This window comes from Phragmites australis, chromosome 23 (assembly GCF_958298935.1).
Source record: "Phragmites australis chromosome 23, lpPhrAust1.1, whole genome shotgun sequence".
Taxonomy (NCBI): Eukaryota; Viridiplantae; Streptophyta; class Magnoliopsida; order Poales; family Poaceae; genus Phragmites; species Phragmites australis.
In genome coordinates, this window is record NC_084943.1 from 5,081,489 (window position 1) to 5,097,374 (window position 15,886).

At 43.9% G+C, this 15,886-nt stretch overlaps 1 protein-coding gene across 1 annotated transcript; it reads left to right on the forward strand.

The window, feature by feature from the left end:
- Positions 1-11,194: 11,194 nt before the first annotated feature.
- On the forward strand, positions 11,195-15,627 carry LOC133906424 (disease resistance protein RGA5-like). Its single transcript, XM_062348320.1, has 2 exons — positions 11,195-12,057; positions 13,161-15,627. Exons 1-2 carry the CDS (start codon positions 11,195-11,197, stop codon positions 15,190-15,192), a joined length of 2,895 nt encoding a protein of 964 aa, XP_062204304.1. The 3' UTR covers positions 15,193-15,627.
- Positions 15,628-15,886: the final 259 nt, after the last annotated feature.

The window sequence follows — 15,886 nt, forward strand, 5'->3', positions numbered from 1 at the left end:
ACCGAATCAGCGGTACCTGATACACCCGGAATCAAGGAGGTACATATCAGAAAGGTTTAGATTGGTTACCCAATCAGATACGATCAGTATTCAAAAATGATTTATCTACTTGGACGTTAAGGAAGACAACTCCCTATCGACTACGGCTGGATAGGAGTCGATACCTCACCCCTATATAAGGCGAAAAGGCTGGGGGAGAGAAGGGAGAACTCGAGGCAAGCATCAAGACCTTAGCAGAGAAGATATTCGACAACTTTAGCTTAAGGTTAGATTAGATCCGATCTACTCTCTATAATAGTTTTAGCCACATTACTTGTACTCGAGATCATCAATATACGGCAGCAACACCCCCACAGGACGTACCGTATTACTCCAATCAGAGGCCCGGACCTGTATACATCGATTGTCTCGTCTCGTGATTAATCCCTGCACTCGAAGGTAACTAGTCAATTTACAGACATATTGTCAGGAATTAATCTTCGACAGTTGGCGCGCCAGGCAGGGGCCTTCTTCTATTTTGCAGGATTAATCATGTCTGGGGCTCACGTTTACGTTGGATTCTCCGACAACGGCTTCTATGACCATTTCGAGTCGACGGCAGACAGCTTCAAGTCACCTCTCGTCGACTCAGAAATTATCTTCGGAACTATGGTTTTCCATTGGGATGGTCAAGGTGGACTAATCCACACCGGTACCCTCGAATCCAAACCAGTGGATATGTACCGCGAGGTGCGACATCTCGAGTGGGATCCCACGGGGCCTAATGTTCTCCACTGCATGGACACCGACAACGATGAGGATGGCAACGGTGGTTCTAACGCTAGCCAGAGTAGCCGAACAGATCAATTCGTGTATATGGCTAGAAGCAATGACACCACATCGGCTGACCTAATGGCGATAGATCCAAATGCCATGGTTGACAACAGTGCGGAAATTCCCAAATATCCGGCGACAGCTATCTCTACCAACGGTACCGGTGCTGAGTTACCACTAGAAACATCCGCAGCTGGAGCCTTACATGCACCTGACACGACCCTCCACCAGCGAACCACGGGAAGGCAGATGCCTCCTGGCCTCTCCCGATGACTTCCGGTGTGTACGCCTCTGCCCATGACGACCCATGGCTCAAGGGAGAAGCTCCCTCCAAACAATCACCATGGAGCTTCATTGGCTCGACCGCCACCGAGCCTCCGTAGCAACGTATTCAGTACTCCAGACGCTAACGTACAAGGAGCTCATCTGATTCTCAGATCTCTTCCAGAGTTGGATCTAGCGAATCCACTAACTCCTATGGTCAATCAAGTGAAGATCCTACTCGATGCAGCCCAGATCCAAGTTGCTCGAGCAAACAATCCCAGTAATTCCAGCCCCCCCCCAGTCAGTACGGTTTGACTCGAGGAGCCACGAGCGGGAGCGCTCTCAAGTAGAGGAATCTTAGACGGGAAGCTCAGGAGGTCGAGCCAGAACACGATACTATGGGCCAAACTGTAGCTGCCCTATCCATAGGCGCAGAAATCAGGAAGACCTGAGGAATCTTATTCCTCACAATCGGCATGATCTACGGACGATGATCAAAAACCACCGTGAAGAACGTTGTAAAAATGATCGCCGCCACTATGACCGTAGATCTACAGGATGAGATGGTCGACTTGACTCCCCTGCTCGAAGAGCCAGGCGTGATAGTCCCGCACCACCTTTACGGCGCCAAAGATTCCAGGCTCGTAAGTCTTACTGGCACTTCTGAGTCCGACAACACCAAAGGCAAGAACAACGACGGCGTCAACAACAAGAAGACCGATGGTTGTGTCAAGACAGTGCCCCTCAACCCGTCTGAACCATCCAAGATGGTTAAGATTAGGGCCAATCTTGACCCCAAATAGGAACTGGAGCTCATCACCTTCCTCCAGGCAAACCAAGACGTGTTCGCATGGCAACCGTCCGATATGCCCTGGGGTCCCTAGGGAGGTGATCGAGCATCAACTAGCTGTTAAACCCGACGCCAAGCCTGTGGTGCAGAAGCAATGAAGATTTACGGAAGATAGGAAGTGGGCCATCCAGGAGGAGGTAGATAAGCTCCTAAAGGTGGGTTTCATCCGAGAAGTGCGTCATCCTACGTGGCTCGTGAATCCCGTCCTCGTTAAGAAGGCTAATGGTAGATGGAAAATGTGCGTCGACTTCACCGACCTCAACAAGGCTTGCCCCAAGGATCCATTTCCTCTCTCGCGCATCGACCAAATCGTTGACTCTATGGTAGGCTACGAATTGCTATGTTTTCTAGATGCCTACTTAGGGTATCACCAAATTAGCATGGAATTAGAGGATGAGGAGAAAACGGATGTTACTACTCCCTTCGGTGTATTTTGCTATGTAAAGATGACTTTTGGTTTAAAAAATATTGGTGCTATGTATCAAAGGTGTATTCAAAATTGTCTACAACCCTAAATTGGGCGCAATGTAGAAGCATACGTCAATGATGTTGTAGTCAAATCGGAAACCAAAAATGCATTGGTTGACGATCTCATGGAAATGTTCGACAACCTCAGGAAGTATCGCATGATGCTCAACCCCAAAAGGTGCAAGTTTGGTGTGTCGTCCGATAAGCTTCTCGACTTCCTGGTGTCAAGTCGCGGCATTGAGGCCAACCTGCGTAAAATTGAGGCTCTCGACCAGATGCAGTCACCTCAAACACTGAAGGAGGTTCAGAAACTGACAGGTTGCATTGCTGCTCTTAGTTGATTCATTTCCAGGATGGGTGAGCGAGGAATGCTTTTCTTCAAATTGTTGAAGAAACAAGACCGATTTGAGTGGATAGAAGAAGCGGAGCGCGCCTTCCAGGACTTAAAAATGTACTTATCTTGTCCATTAATTCTTACACTGCCTAACGAGAAAGAGGAGCTCTTTTTGTATAATGCAGCTACCCCACAAATTGTAAGCACGGTACTGGTGGTCAAACGAGAATGTCCCGAGAAAAAGGCCAATGTCCAGAAACCTGTTTATTACGTGAGCGAGGTTCTACATGATGTTAAGCTATGATACCCGCAAGTACAGAAGCTGATATATGCAGTATTGATGTCTTCTTGGAAATTAGGGCACTACTTTCAAGCGCACAGGATCACTGTCATAACGACGTATCCACTGAAGGATGTAATACACAATCGAGAAGCTACTAGAAGAATTGCGCTATAAGCGGTAGAACTAAATAAGTTCGACGTAAGCTACGCACCATGCACAAGCATGAAATCCGGAGTGTTAGCAGATTTCATCGCTGAATGGACAAGCGTTGAAGAAATAAGACCAAACATGGTCGAAGATCATTGGACGCTCTTCTTTGACGGATCGCTCACGCTTCAGAGCTCGGGGGGTGGCATTGTACTCAAATCTCCAACGGGCGACAAACTCAAGTACATTGTTCAGTTAGACTTTAAAGCTTCTAATAATGTTGCAGAATATGAAGGACTAGTAAACGGGCTCCGCATAACTATATCGCTTGGGATTAAACAACTTCTTGTGAAAGGGGACTCACAGTTAGTCATAAACCAAGTTCAAAAGAGTACTAGTGCTTGGATGACAATATGACAGCTTACTTACTCGAGGTACGAAAGCTCGAGCAAAAGTTTGAAGGGCTAAAAGTGACGCATATCAGAAGGAGTGATAACTCTAGTGCGGATGAACTTGCTAGACTCGCTTCTTCTCGGGCACCGATACCCATAGGGGTCTTCGTTGAGAAACTCCTTAAACCATCTGTTCCGATAGTTCGGCGGATGGATGCTGCCCAACGCGACCAACAGTCTGGCCAGGTCAGCAAGGCAGAACCCGCAGACATGGATGCTGCACTACTCGAACGCAACCCGACTTGAATGACTCTGTACCAAGCCTATATCGAGGGTTGAGACATCCCTGATGATGATGCGACTGCAGAGAAAATTGCTCGTAAATCCAAGCTCTACCTTTTGGTAAATGGAAAGCTCTACTGAAAAGAAAGTAATGGAATCTTGATGAAGTGCATCACTCAGGAAGAGGGCAATAAAATATTGCTTGATATCCATGGAGGCACTTGTGGTAATCATGCGTCTTCTCGCACCTTGGTCGGAAAAATTTTCCGCTAGGGATTCTATTGGCCGATTGCCCTTGAGGATGCTTCCGAGCTGGTAAAAAAGTGCGAGAGCTGCCAATTTTTTGGAAGGCAGACCACTCGACCAGCCTAAGCTCTGCAAACAATTCCTCTTTCTTGGCATTTCTCCATCTGGGGCTTGGATATCCTGGGACCGTTCCCAAGGGTCCAAGGTGGTTATAAGTTCCTATTCGTGGCAACACGTTCACCAAGTGGATAGAGGCTGAACCTGAAGGAAAAATAACCACAGAAGCGGCCAAGAAGTTCATGAGGTGCTTAATTACTTGATTCGGCATTCTAAATCGGATAATTACGTATAACAGTAGCTAGTTCAGAAGCAAAACCTTTATTGCGTTTTGCGAAGAATTCGACATCAAAACTTGTTTCGCCTCAGTAGCTCACCCACAGAGTAATGGTCAAGTTGAGCGTGCTAATGGTATACTCTTATCGGGTATCAAAACTCGAGGTCTTCGATAGGCTAAAAGCCTACTCGAAACGCTAGGTAGAAGAGCTTCGCTCGATACTATGGGCTATTTGTACATTGACTAATAGGGCCACCTATGGAACTCCATTCTTCTTGGTTTATGGAGCGGAAGCGGTGCTCCCGACAGAGTTGCAGTTCGGATTACCTCAAGTGGAAAGTTACTCGGAAGAAGGGAAGGAGCACTTATGAGTGGATGACATAAATTTACTCGAGGAGTATCGAGATCGAGCATCTATTCGAGCTACTAAGTATCAACAGGCGTTACGTAGATATCAAAGCCAGAGAATTCAGCCCAGGCAACTCGCTGCTGGGGACCTCGTCCTGCGAAAGGTACAGAAATAGGCCCAGTGTCACAAGTTATCACCTAAGTAGGAAGGACCTTACATAGTAGTCGAAGTCACTCGACCTGGGTCAGTACGGTTATCTACTCCGAATGGTGAGATACTCGAGAACTCATGGAACATCGAACAACTTCGGAAGTTTTATTCATAGAAAAGGTAGGTTAAAGAAAGGATCCGTCTAGCTCTTGCAAATAATGAAGATCCATAACCTCCAAAAGTTTGGAAGTGTATGGACCCTCATCCGCCCTTGGACGAGTCAAGGAGCCTTTTATACTCCTCCTTCGGGCGGCAGCTGATCACTTTAGGAATCGGCTGCCGACCAGCATAAGGGCCAGAAAAAGTAGCCAAGGCGAAGGCCCTGCTGGAGCTGCTGACCGGTGCTGGTGATGCCGAGTGGTCTTCTGCCTGGCGGAAAGGCGATCTGGCAGTTGTCGACGCCTTCACTGGTGATGACTCGGGGGCTCCACCACCAAAGACCTCGATGGCAGCTTGGTCGATGATCCGGTCGAGATCACCACCATCCTCCTTCCTCTTCGGTGTGGAATGTTGCGCTGTCTGGCTTGAAGCATAGGTCTTGATGTAACGGTGAACGTGCTGAATGAGGGGATGGAGATTATCTGCAGTGGGTGCTTCTTCCCTCTCCTTCTTTGGCCTGCCACTCGAGTCCTCTTCATCGAAGGAAATGATGATAATCTCAGGAGGGACCATGGCGAGAGGCCTAGGGGAGAGGACTTCTGGGATTAGCTCACGAGGTGGATATGGAGTGAAGGCCATGGCTTCAAGTTCTACAAGTCCTAGAAGGCGATGACCAAAGGAAACAATGGAGGCGATGTAAAGGACAGATAGCTTTGAGTCCCCTCTATTTATAGCGGGGGGAACAGGTTGTAATGTGTAAATGTAGCCATCAAGATCCAAAACGATGGCGTCACCTTGGCCGCGTAACACGTTCGGCAGAAGTCGAGACGTCATGATGGCATTATGGCTGTCTCATCTCTGCAAAGAGGGATGGGCGGGTCATTACGACGCGTCAAATCAAGATTGCGGTGAAAACAAGCACAAATGAGAGTGGGTTTTTAATGCCCCCTACCCGGCGGTTCGAGCTCACTCGATATCCACATTGCAGTTAAAACGATAATGCTCGGGGGCTTGCTCTCTCGAGTATTCAGTCGAGAATGGTGCATTGATGCTGATGCTCTACTACTTGTATTGAGTTGGGAGCTACATCATGCATTTTTTGATGCTTACGCTCTACTCTCCACTTGATTATTACATCGAGCATAGAGTCAGGGACTACATCATGTTTATCCGATGCTTTTGCTTCGCTCTTCGTTGGTTATAATATAGTTGAATAACCGAGATCTACGTCGTACGATGTTAGTGTTTATGTTCCACTTTGCACTCGAATTCAGTCATTGTGCGAAAAGACAGGGGCCATACCAAGTATATATTGATGCATATGCTCTACTCTCCGTCTTGATTATCACATCAAATAGAGAGTCGGGGGCTACATCGCATACTTTCGATGCTAGAGTTTTTCCTTGTTGCTACAGGAGGACTCAAGGCTTGGAAAAAGTAATCCGGAAAGTAATTTTTGTTAGTCACCTAATAATCGAATACGCTTGTGATACAAATGTATAACTCCCCAGGAATTCCAATTGCGCAACAGGGACAGACTTATATTCAATTTTCTCCCTCTTGGCTTCGAGCTTTTTGTGGTGGTTGGCCTCGATGGCAGCTACTGGGGCACCTGTGATTTGGAGAAGAACCTTTATCGCTGCCCATGGGTCATTGGTTGGAATCGATATTGAGGTTTCTTTTCCCTTGAGCTGCAGGTCTTCTTTGGGCGTGCTCGAGGCAGGATCTTTAATCTGAGGAGTTGGATCCGAGGCCAAGTCAACCGGAGGAGTTAACCCCGAATGACTGATTGAGACACTTGTAGCCTTGGTTTGCGCCTCGGTCGATAGTCTGCAATCAACAAAATAAGGGAAGAGAGAAAAAAAAGACTGCCAGTCGACCAATCGAGATCACAGTCCAGAACATACCTCTTTGAAATTGGAAAGTGCGAGATGATGCTTGACTTTGGCCTTTTTGTGGTCATCTTCTTCGTTCTTGGTTTGGCAAGCAGAGCCGGTGGAGGAGTTACACATGGACCAGGCAAAGCCAAGACATCAGTAACCTGCAAAGAACCAGAAGATAAAAATTTATTATTGAGTGAAAGTATGACCAACTAAAGAGTGATAATTTGACCAAAATTACCTCTCTAGTCAAGTCATCAGGCACGACGATCCCTCAAGTTGGCGATTGCGAGGATGCGCCAGACGTCCCCTAAAAAGCCACCCACGCAAATTCGTCATCAATAGAATGACTGAAAGAAAATCGATAACTCGAGAAAGAGTTACGTTTTCGGCCAGGTCATCTAGAGTGGCGGTTGCTCGAGGAGGCGATTGGGTGGATACGCTCGCCGTTCTCTAACAAAAGACCACTCATCACAATCGAATGCATTCAAGTATCCGCTTAGGAAATAAGAAGATAATAAGGACTTCTATTTCAATACCCCAGGACTCCTTTGCTTGCGCTTGAGAGGGATCAGATCAGGCAGCAGTTGAGAAGACGGGGACGATCTCTTCGATTGAAGAGACCCTTTGGCCTCCTCATTGGCTGATCCCTTCCCCTTATCGACAGCATCAGCGGAAGAAGTGCCGTCGAGATCAAAGACCTCGCTCAAAAGGATATGTTCTTGGCGGAAGATTGGAGCCTACGGTCATACAAACAAGTCATATCAAATGAACAATAACTGGTCCTACTTTTTCGTTAAGAAAATCCTTACATCTGGTTGAGGATTCTCAAGGGAGTAAGGCAAAATGCAACATTTTGGTGCACCGGAAGAGAAAAGCTTGTTCAACCGGGCAGTGACATCCTGAGTAGGCAAAGCTGAGAAAGAGAAGAAAGGTTTACTCGACAAAGCTCTAAGTTCATAGCAAAACGAAAAGGGCAAAGTGCTAACTAAGCCTTACAACTGGATGCATCCCTGGAAGCATCCTCATCCCCATTGTATTGCCAAGCCAGGCGTGTTCGCACCTTCAAGGGACTTAATATCTTATTAATAAAGTCTCTAGCCACATGCCACCCGGTTAGGCCAAATTGCCTCAGCATGCCAATCCTGTTGGCGAAATAGGTGGTGTGGTCGGACTCTCGGTGCTCTTGTGTCCAAGAAGGATTTTGGACGGGAAAAAGACCTCTATACGCTAAAGGAAAACTAATCGGGTTAGGATTGGAGACGTAAAACCAAAGTTTTTTCTAGCCTTTCAACCAAGAAGAGGTTAGGGGAACCAAGATGTAGGAGTTTTTCATTCCACTCCTCAATTGGAAACCACACCCCCAACACATTTATTCTCAGTAATCCTTTTCAGTTTATAAAAGTACTGAAAAAGATTCAAACTTGGCTCAATGCCAAGGAAAGCCTCACATAGATGGACAAAAACACTAAGCATGGTGACAGAGTTGGGATTTAGGTGGTGAAGCTCAATTTGATACCAATCAAGCACATTGAGAAAAAACTTAGAAGGAGGAATGTTAAAACCGCAACGGAAGAAGGACTCAAAAACTACAAACTCGTGCTCGATCTTGCAGGAAGGGAATCTCTCACCGGGTACCGTCCTCCATTCAACCAGGCTGCACGGCGGCACCACTCCTTCCACTTCAAGTTCCGCCAGCCGAGATTCTTACATTGTCGAGGGTGTCCAGGCCTCGATCATAAACCTCGCCTCATTGTACTGATCGGGCGAGGTGCCGATAGCTGTTGCATCTGACTGCTTCTCCGGCGAGGAGGAATTAGGATCTCTAAGGAAGAGTTGGGATCCATGGATCTAAAGTTCTTTCTAGTGGTGGTGAGTGCTGGAGCGGAGAAAGCTGAAAGGCTTGTGCAGAAAGACTGGTGGCAATGACGAGGAATGGCTACTACAAGTCCGGGTCATACGGGTAAATAATAAAAAATTTACCGTCTCTTCATCCACTTCCACCTTTACAACACTTCGACTGGCATGAAAAGAGGAACGATGACGACGTGCGAATCTTTGCACGCCCTTTTGCCCATATTAAATGCGCCTACACCCGTCGTTTCAAATTTTGAAAGGTTTTTTTTTTAACTCTACTCGGAATCGGGTATCGATCAGTTGAGTTCTTTAAATCTTTTTTCTACGAGTCTCGAGTGCGGTTAGTCAGAGGACGCTTGACCCAACTAAGCTTCCACTCGATACTCGAGAAAGGATTCGTCCATACTCGATTCTTTCGACCATGAGCCTGATCTACTTTACTCAACCAAGCTTAAACTTGGCAGTACTCGAGTAGGTGCTTATGGAAACCTCTCGTCCGGAGTAGAGTTAGGGGGCTACTATCGAATATCTAACTATGGGGTATATGGGTATAAGGAGTATATCACACACAGACAAAGTATGTGCAATACATATTAGAAAGCTTCAGATATCACGGAATCGAATCTGTGGTACTTGATACACCCGGAATCAAGGGGGTACATATCAGAAAGGTTTAGATTGGTTACCCAACCTGGTACGATCAATATTCAAAACGGATTTATCTACTTGGACATCAAGGAAGACAACTCACTATCGACTATGGCTGGATAGGAGTCAGTACCTCACCCCTATATAAGGCGAAAATGCTGAGGGAGAGAAGGGAGAACTCGAGGCAAGCATCAAGACTCTAGCAGAGAAGACATTCGACGACTTTAGCCTTAGATTAGATTAGATCCGATCTACTCCCTGTAATAATTTTAGCCACATTGCTTGTACTCGAGATCATCAATATATGGTAGCAACATCCCCATAGGACATAGGATATTACTCCAATCGGAGGCCCGTACCTGTATACATCGATTGTCTCGTCTCGTGATTAATCCCTACACTCGAAGATATCAAGTCAATTTACGAATATATTATCAGAAACTAATCTTTGATAAGTATAAAATATATGTCAACCATTGGAACGAAGGAAATGGACTGACTCACGTTCATTTGAGGCCACCATAAAGGTTCTCTTATGTTTCTCTATTTTATCGTCATATATTTTTTTTCTTAAGTATTCAATGAAAAAGCAGCTCTCATGCTCCGTCAGCAAGGAAAATATACACGCATGATTGTGATAGTTGTCCAGAGCGATAAGCAGCTACATGTGTTAGGGGGTGATCATATCCAACTAATATTATCACAAACGTTTATCTTAAGTAATCGCCTGTAATAATAGATTTTTATAAGCGATTTCTTTTACGTATGTGAAATCGTCTATTTTCGTAGGTCTTCTTTCGTCTTTTGCGTCTGTGAAAATTGACTAAACATCTGTAAAAATGGGTTATAATTCATCTCTAAAAATAATTTGTATAGTAGTGTGTACATAATCTATCTTTCTGACTCAGGTATCAATTAAATCCCAAAAGGACCGACTGGGCATGATAAGTAAAAATGTTACTCATTCATGCATGACTAACTTTCCACGGTCGGTGTATTGCTTTAGTTGCCAGGACTGGCTGTCTAATATCGGCAAATTGATATTTGGGTTGTAGTTCTCAAGGGGCTACTGATTTTAGCTTATTATGAATGTAACTTTGGCTGAGAATTAAGTTCATATACATGGCTAACATCATCCTTGAAAATTGATGCAACAAGTTGCCAAACTGTTTTCCATTGGACATCATGCACAAGACGCAGACAAATTTGATTGCTCAAGCCATCAAGGGAGGAAGATGCGATGGGTTCAAATTGGTGAGCATTTGATAATTAAAATACCCCTCACCAAACGTTGTTGGTGGCCGGCCTAGCTAGAGCGGGTGAAGCAGGTAAAAAATCCATCATTAAGTGGAAAAAATGTTCGGTTGTAAACTACCTACGCTCCAAAAAATATTTTTTTTGAAAAAAAGAGATTTATTAATTCATATTGTTACATCAAACTGATACAACTACACATAAATTTAACTCCGATCTCTACCTAGCTATGCTAAAAAAATATATGTGTTGGTTGGTAATCCCTTTGTAGCTGCGACCTGCGAGGAATGTGCTACCACCTTCCTACAATGTTCCTCTTCGGTGACTAGTTGTACTTTTTTATTTCTTGTTGAATGATGATTTCGATGTATGTCCTTATATAACTATATGAATAGGGAAGGTCAATCTATTCAGAAAAAAAACCGGGTCCAATTGTCCTTTCACATATCTCTTGTGCTTCAGAGAAAGAGAGAGAGAAAGAGAGATGGATCAGGCTAGAGTGATTGAAACCGCTGCTGGGGGAAGTTTGGGTGCTCTCATTAGAAAGCTTGCCTCCTTGACACTCGATCAGGTGTCCCAGTTGAGGGGGATCTCCGTCAATATCGAGTGGTTGAAAGAGGAGCTGCAGATTCTCCATGCCGTCCTCCTCGATCTGTCGAACGAGGAGGATCCTACTCACCAACAGAAGCTGTGGAAGAATAAGATCAGAGAGCTTGCCTACGACATTGAGGATGCCATCGACAAATTCGTTCTCACATCAAAAAATGAGCATGCACGCAGTCTCCAGGAAGCCCAGGACTCAAACTACGCTGATCGCATCATTGCAACCATTCGAAGCTGCACCGACCGCATCAAAAGCTTGCCATCTGATTACCAAATTGCAACAGAGATCCAGGGCCTAAAGTATCGCATTGCTGCAGCAGAAGACCGGCACAAGAGTTTGAAGACAGTAGATAATAGTGATGGCTCCAGCTATGATTCCATTGCTATCCGGGACATTGCTCCATACATGGATGCGACTGGCCTAGTGGGCATTGAAGCACCAAGTGGACACATTATCCACATGCTTACGGAAGGGGATAACTCCTCAGCACATCGACGCAAGGTGGTGTCTATTGTTGGATTTGGAGGCCTAGGAAAGACAACTCTTGCCAAACAGGTTTTTGACAGGATTCCTGGTGAATTTGATTGCAAGGCGTTCGTGCCTGTTTCACGAAAACCCGATATCAACAAGGTTCTAAGAGATATACTGTTAGACTTCGGATCAGGTGACAAGTTAGACGAGCTGAGACAATTTGATCGGCGACAACTCATGGACAAGCTCAGGGGATACATCAGAAAAAAGAGGTATCATCACGCGTTATGGTTTTCGGTATTTCAGTTATTTACATTGTGTTACTGCTTATTGGTCATTTTGTTAATTCATGAGCTTGGAGTCCAATGGATAGGTACTACCTGGGTGGGTTTTTAATTTCTTCTATCACATTCTATAGTGTGTTCTATTCTCCTCTCTACCATGCATTACATTTATACATTGGGTTTTCCGAAGGTAGTTTCTAACAAAGCACCGGGATATAATTAGTTATGCTCGAAAAGGAGTATTACCATACATCTAAGAAATGGGGATATGTACCTAAATATCCCTATATCCAAAATTTCTATGGACTTGACGAAAGAGCGGTCTTTTCACCCAATAGACATAGCCTAGAAATAGGGCTGCCGAACCAACCGGTTCTTGGATGCAGCTCTCGGGGGAGTGATCTGGGTTTGAGCCCCAGCGCTTCACCGGAGGCGCTCGTGTAGCTCCTGTGTAGCTGGGTGAGTGTGAGCCTCCTCTTGAAAAAAAATACAACAAACAACTTATATGTGGTAGCCAAGCAGTAGATGTTAGGGATGGAGTCTTCCAAACCCCACTGCGTCCCTAACACTGCAATTAACAATTAATATAGGATCCCTATGGGGCCTTGTTGTTCATAATATACAAATAACAAACATAGTGGGGATATGTCCACTGTAAAAAAAAGTATTCACTTTCAGGATGATTTTTATCATCTATTCTTAGAATATCTGTTTGGAGGAAAATTCACATGAAACAATCGTAGTAGAATGTGTATTTAATTGCTTGCATATAATTTTTCAGGATGATTTTTTATTCAAAATAAAAATGAAATATAAACAAAATTCCATATTTGCTACGTACGTTTATTTCAATTATTTTGGTTTTTCATATATGACTGTCAGTATTTGTAGTGTAATCCTTGCTATGAAATCAAACGTCATACAGAAGCTTATTTGACTTTTCGCATGTGGATTAAATATGTTGAAATTAGGATCCGTTTAAAAATCATTTCACCACTGGATAGTACGTTTTGTTTGCTTAGTTTTTCTGCTGTTGCATAATATCTGATTAATCTTTATTAATATAAGAATGTCGTAAAATTGCACTGCAGGTACTTGGTCGTTGTTGATGATATATGGGACAAAGATGCATGGAGAATTCTCAAAGGTGCATTATTTGATAATAATTTTGGCAGTAGAATAATTGTCACAACACGCAAGAATGATGTCGCTGAAGAATGTTGTTCTTGTACCAGCGACCATGTCTACAGAATAAAGCCTCTTAATAATGATAATTCTGAACGGTTATTTATAGATAAGGTCTTTGGCCGCAAAAGATGCCCACCTTATCTGAAAGATGCATGTGATAGAATCTTGAAAAAATGTGCTGGTTCTCCATTAGCAATCCTGACGATGTCTGGTTTGTTGGCTAATAAGGTGACCGTCTCGCAATGGGAAGAGGTGCTACGTTCTCTAAGTTATGCAGTTCCAGATAACTCTGATGTTGAAGCAATGAGAAGGATATTGTCTTTTAGCTACTTTGATCTTCCTCAGCATCTAAGAACATGCCTATTATACTTGAGCATATTTCCTGAAGATAGAGTGATCAAAAGGAAGCGCTTAGTAAATAGATGGATTGCTGAAGGGTTCATTCAAATTGAAGATGGGAAAAGTAAAACTAAAATTGGAGAGCGTTATTTTAATGAGCTCATCAGTAGAAGCTTGATCCAACCGTTGGACATCAAGTATGACGGCCAGGCACGGGCTTGTCGAGTTCATGACACCATTTTGGATTTTATTGTATCCAAATCCCTTGAAGAGAACTTCATTACATTTCTCGGTGCTCAAGAGGGGAGATCACACAACACGGTTCGTCGCATATCTATCCATAATATTCAAGATGTCACAGGAGAACTGGCAGAACATGATGTAACTCGTGTCCGATCACTTACTATCTTTGGAAACATTAATCAAATGCCACGTTCTCTTTTGAGATTTTCTAGTTTGCGAGTTTTAGATTTGAAAGACTATCTTCCACCCAAAATGCTTCAGGATAAGTGGATTTTCAAGGATCAAGAGCATGCTATTGCTATAGATGTAGCGGGGCTTTTTCACCTGAAGTACTTGGATCTAAGTGGACCTTTTAGAGGCATGATGTCAATAAAGATTCACACAGATAGGCTTCTAGCAGGGATTGGAAACCTGCAATATCTAGAAACACTTGATCTAAGAAACACCCCGCTAAGTGAATTACCGAATGATATTTACAAACTTCAACAGTTAGTGCGTCTATACATCGGTAAATCTTTAAGACTGCCTGCTCGAATTGGACAAATGAAGCAGTTGGAAGAGCTGAAAGTAATCAGTATTGATGGACGTTCTTCACTGGAATTCTTGCAGGAACTAGGTCAGCTATCAAATATGGGGTCAATTGTCATTCATATAAAGAAAAGTCAAACCAACCTTGAACAGGAATCAATCTTAATATCTTCGCTTTATAAAATAGGCATGTGCAGTCTTCATTCTCTTACTATTGATTTGAGTGATGACAACTTTGATGATCCTTTTTCTCTAGAGGACTCGGATGGTCATTCTTGGCAAGCAGCTCTACAAAGTCTGAGGAAATTCAACATTAAGTGGGGCTACATCACTAAGGTACCGGAATGGATGGGGTCACTAAGAAACCTTGAGAAATTACAGTTGGGGATTAATGAAATGGAACAGGAAGATCTGGATATCCTTGGAGACTTGCACAGCCTACTCTACCTCTTCCTGGAAGTAGTACACAAACCTAAAGAAAGGTTTACCTTCAGGGGCAGCAAAGGATTTCCTTGTCTAAAGTATTTGCACACAGAATGTACTAGTGGTATGATGCTGAGGTTTGAAGCTGGATCGATGCCGAGTCTTGAACACCTGCAATTTGACATACGTACATATAACAATACCACATCTGATGGTTATAATTTTGGCATTGAGCACCTCTACTCACTGACAACAGTTGATGTCACAATTCGCTACATGAAGCGACATGAGGATGGCCTGGCAAAGGCTGCTGAGACCACCATCAGGAATGCAGTCGATAAGCTTCCTAACAACCCTACACTCAGAATTGAGATTAAACCACTTCTGCTGCGACATCGATGATTAATAATTATGAGTGTAGGTCATGCTTTTCTCTAGGTAATAATACTTCCATTCCCAAAACAAAATGAACAAAATATGTGCATGTACCATGTTGTGATCGTGACCTCTGAGTTCCATTTCACAGCAATATCTCTATCTTATATACCAGCATAAATAATTTACCTTACACACTCGAAATTTACATATAGGGCATGTTTGGTTGCTCCCTTGGCCGGAGCTGCCTGGCCAGGCAGCAGCTCCAGATGTTCGATTTCAGACGCCTATGGCTGGATGCACTGCCTGGCGCTGGAGCTGCCTGCTAGGGCCCAACCAAACACGGCCATAGTGTGTGCAGTATCATTTTTATTGCCAAACTAGAATTGTCATATTTAGTTGTAATAATTCCCGCTAATGCAATCTTGACGTCTTTATGATGCATGCAAAATAAATTTTATTTGTCCATCGAAGAATTAAACATACCCAAATGATTGCCTTCAAGCTCCTCTTTCAAGTAATAGTAATGAATTTGCAATTTCGGAAGCGTAAAGTATTTAAGTAAGTCAAATCTTATATGGAGATGTCAGTGGATATTAATATTATTCTCTTTTGTGAAGTGTTATGAAACGTCAAAAGCACCTCTTAAATTAGAAATAACACGAGGGGGGATTGCACTTTTATACATATTTTGTTTTTCCTACGCTATACTGAAGAGATC

Excerpts from the sequence above, each read along its gene's own strand:
- LOC133906424 (XM_062348320.1), top strand. The coding sequence starts at position 11,195 with ATGGATCAGGCTAGAGTGATTGAAACCGCTGCTGGGGGAAGTTTGGGT. Across the intron at positions 12,058-13,160 it reads GGATACATCAGAAAAAAGAG|GTACTTGGTCGTTGTTGATG; the intron begins GTATCATCACGC and ends ATTGCACTGCAG.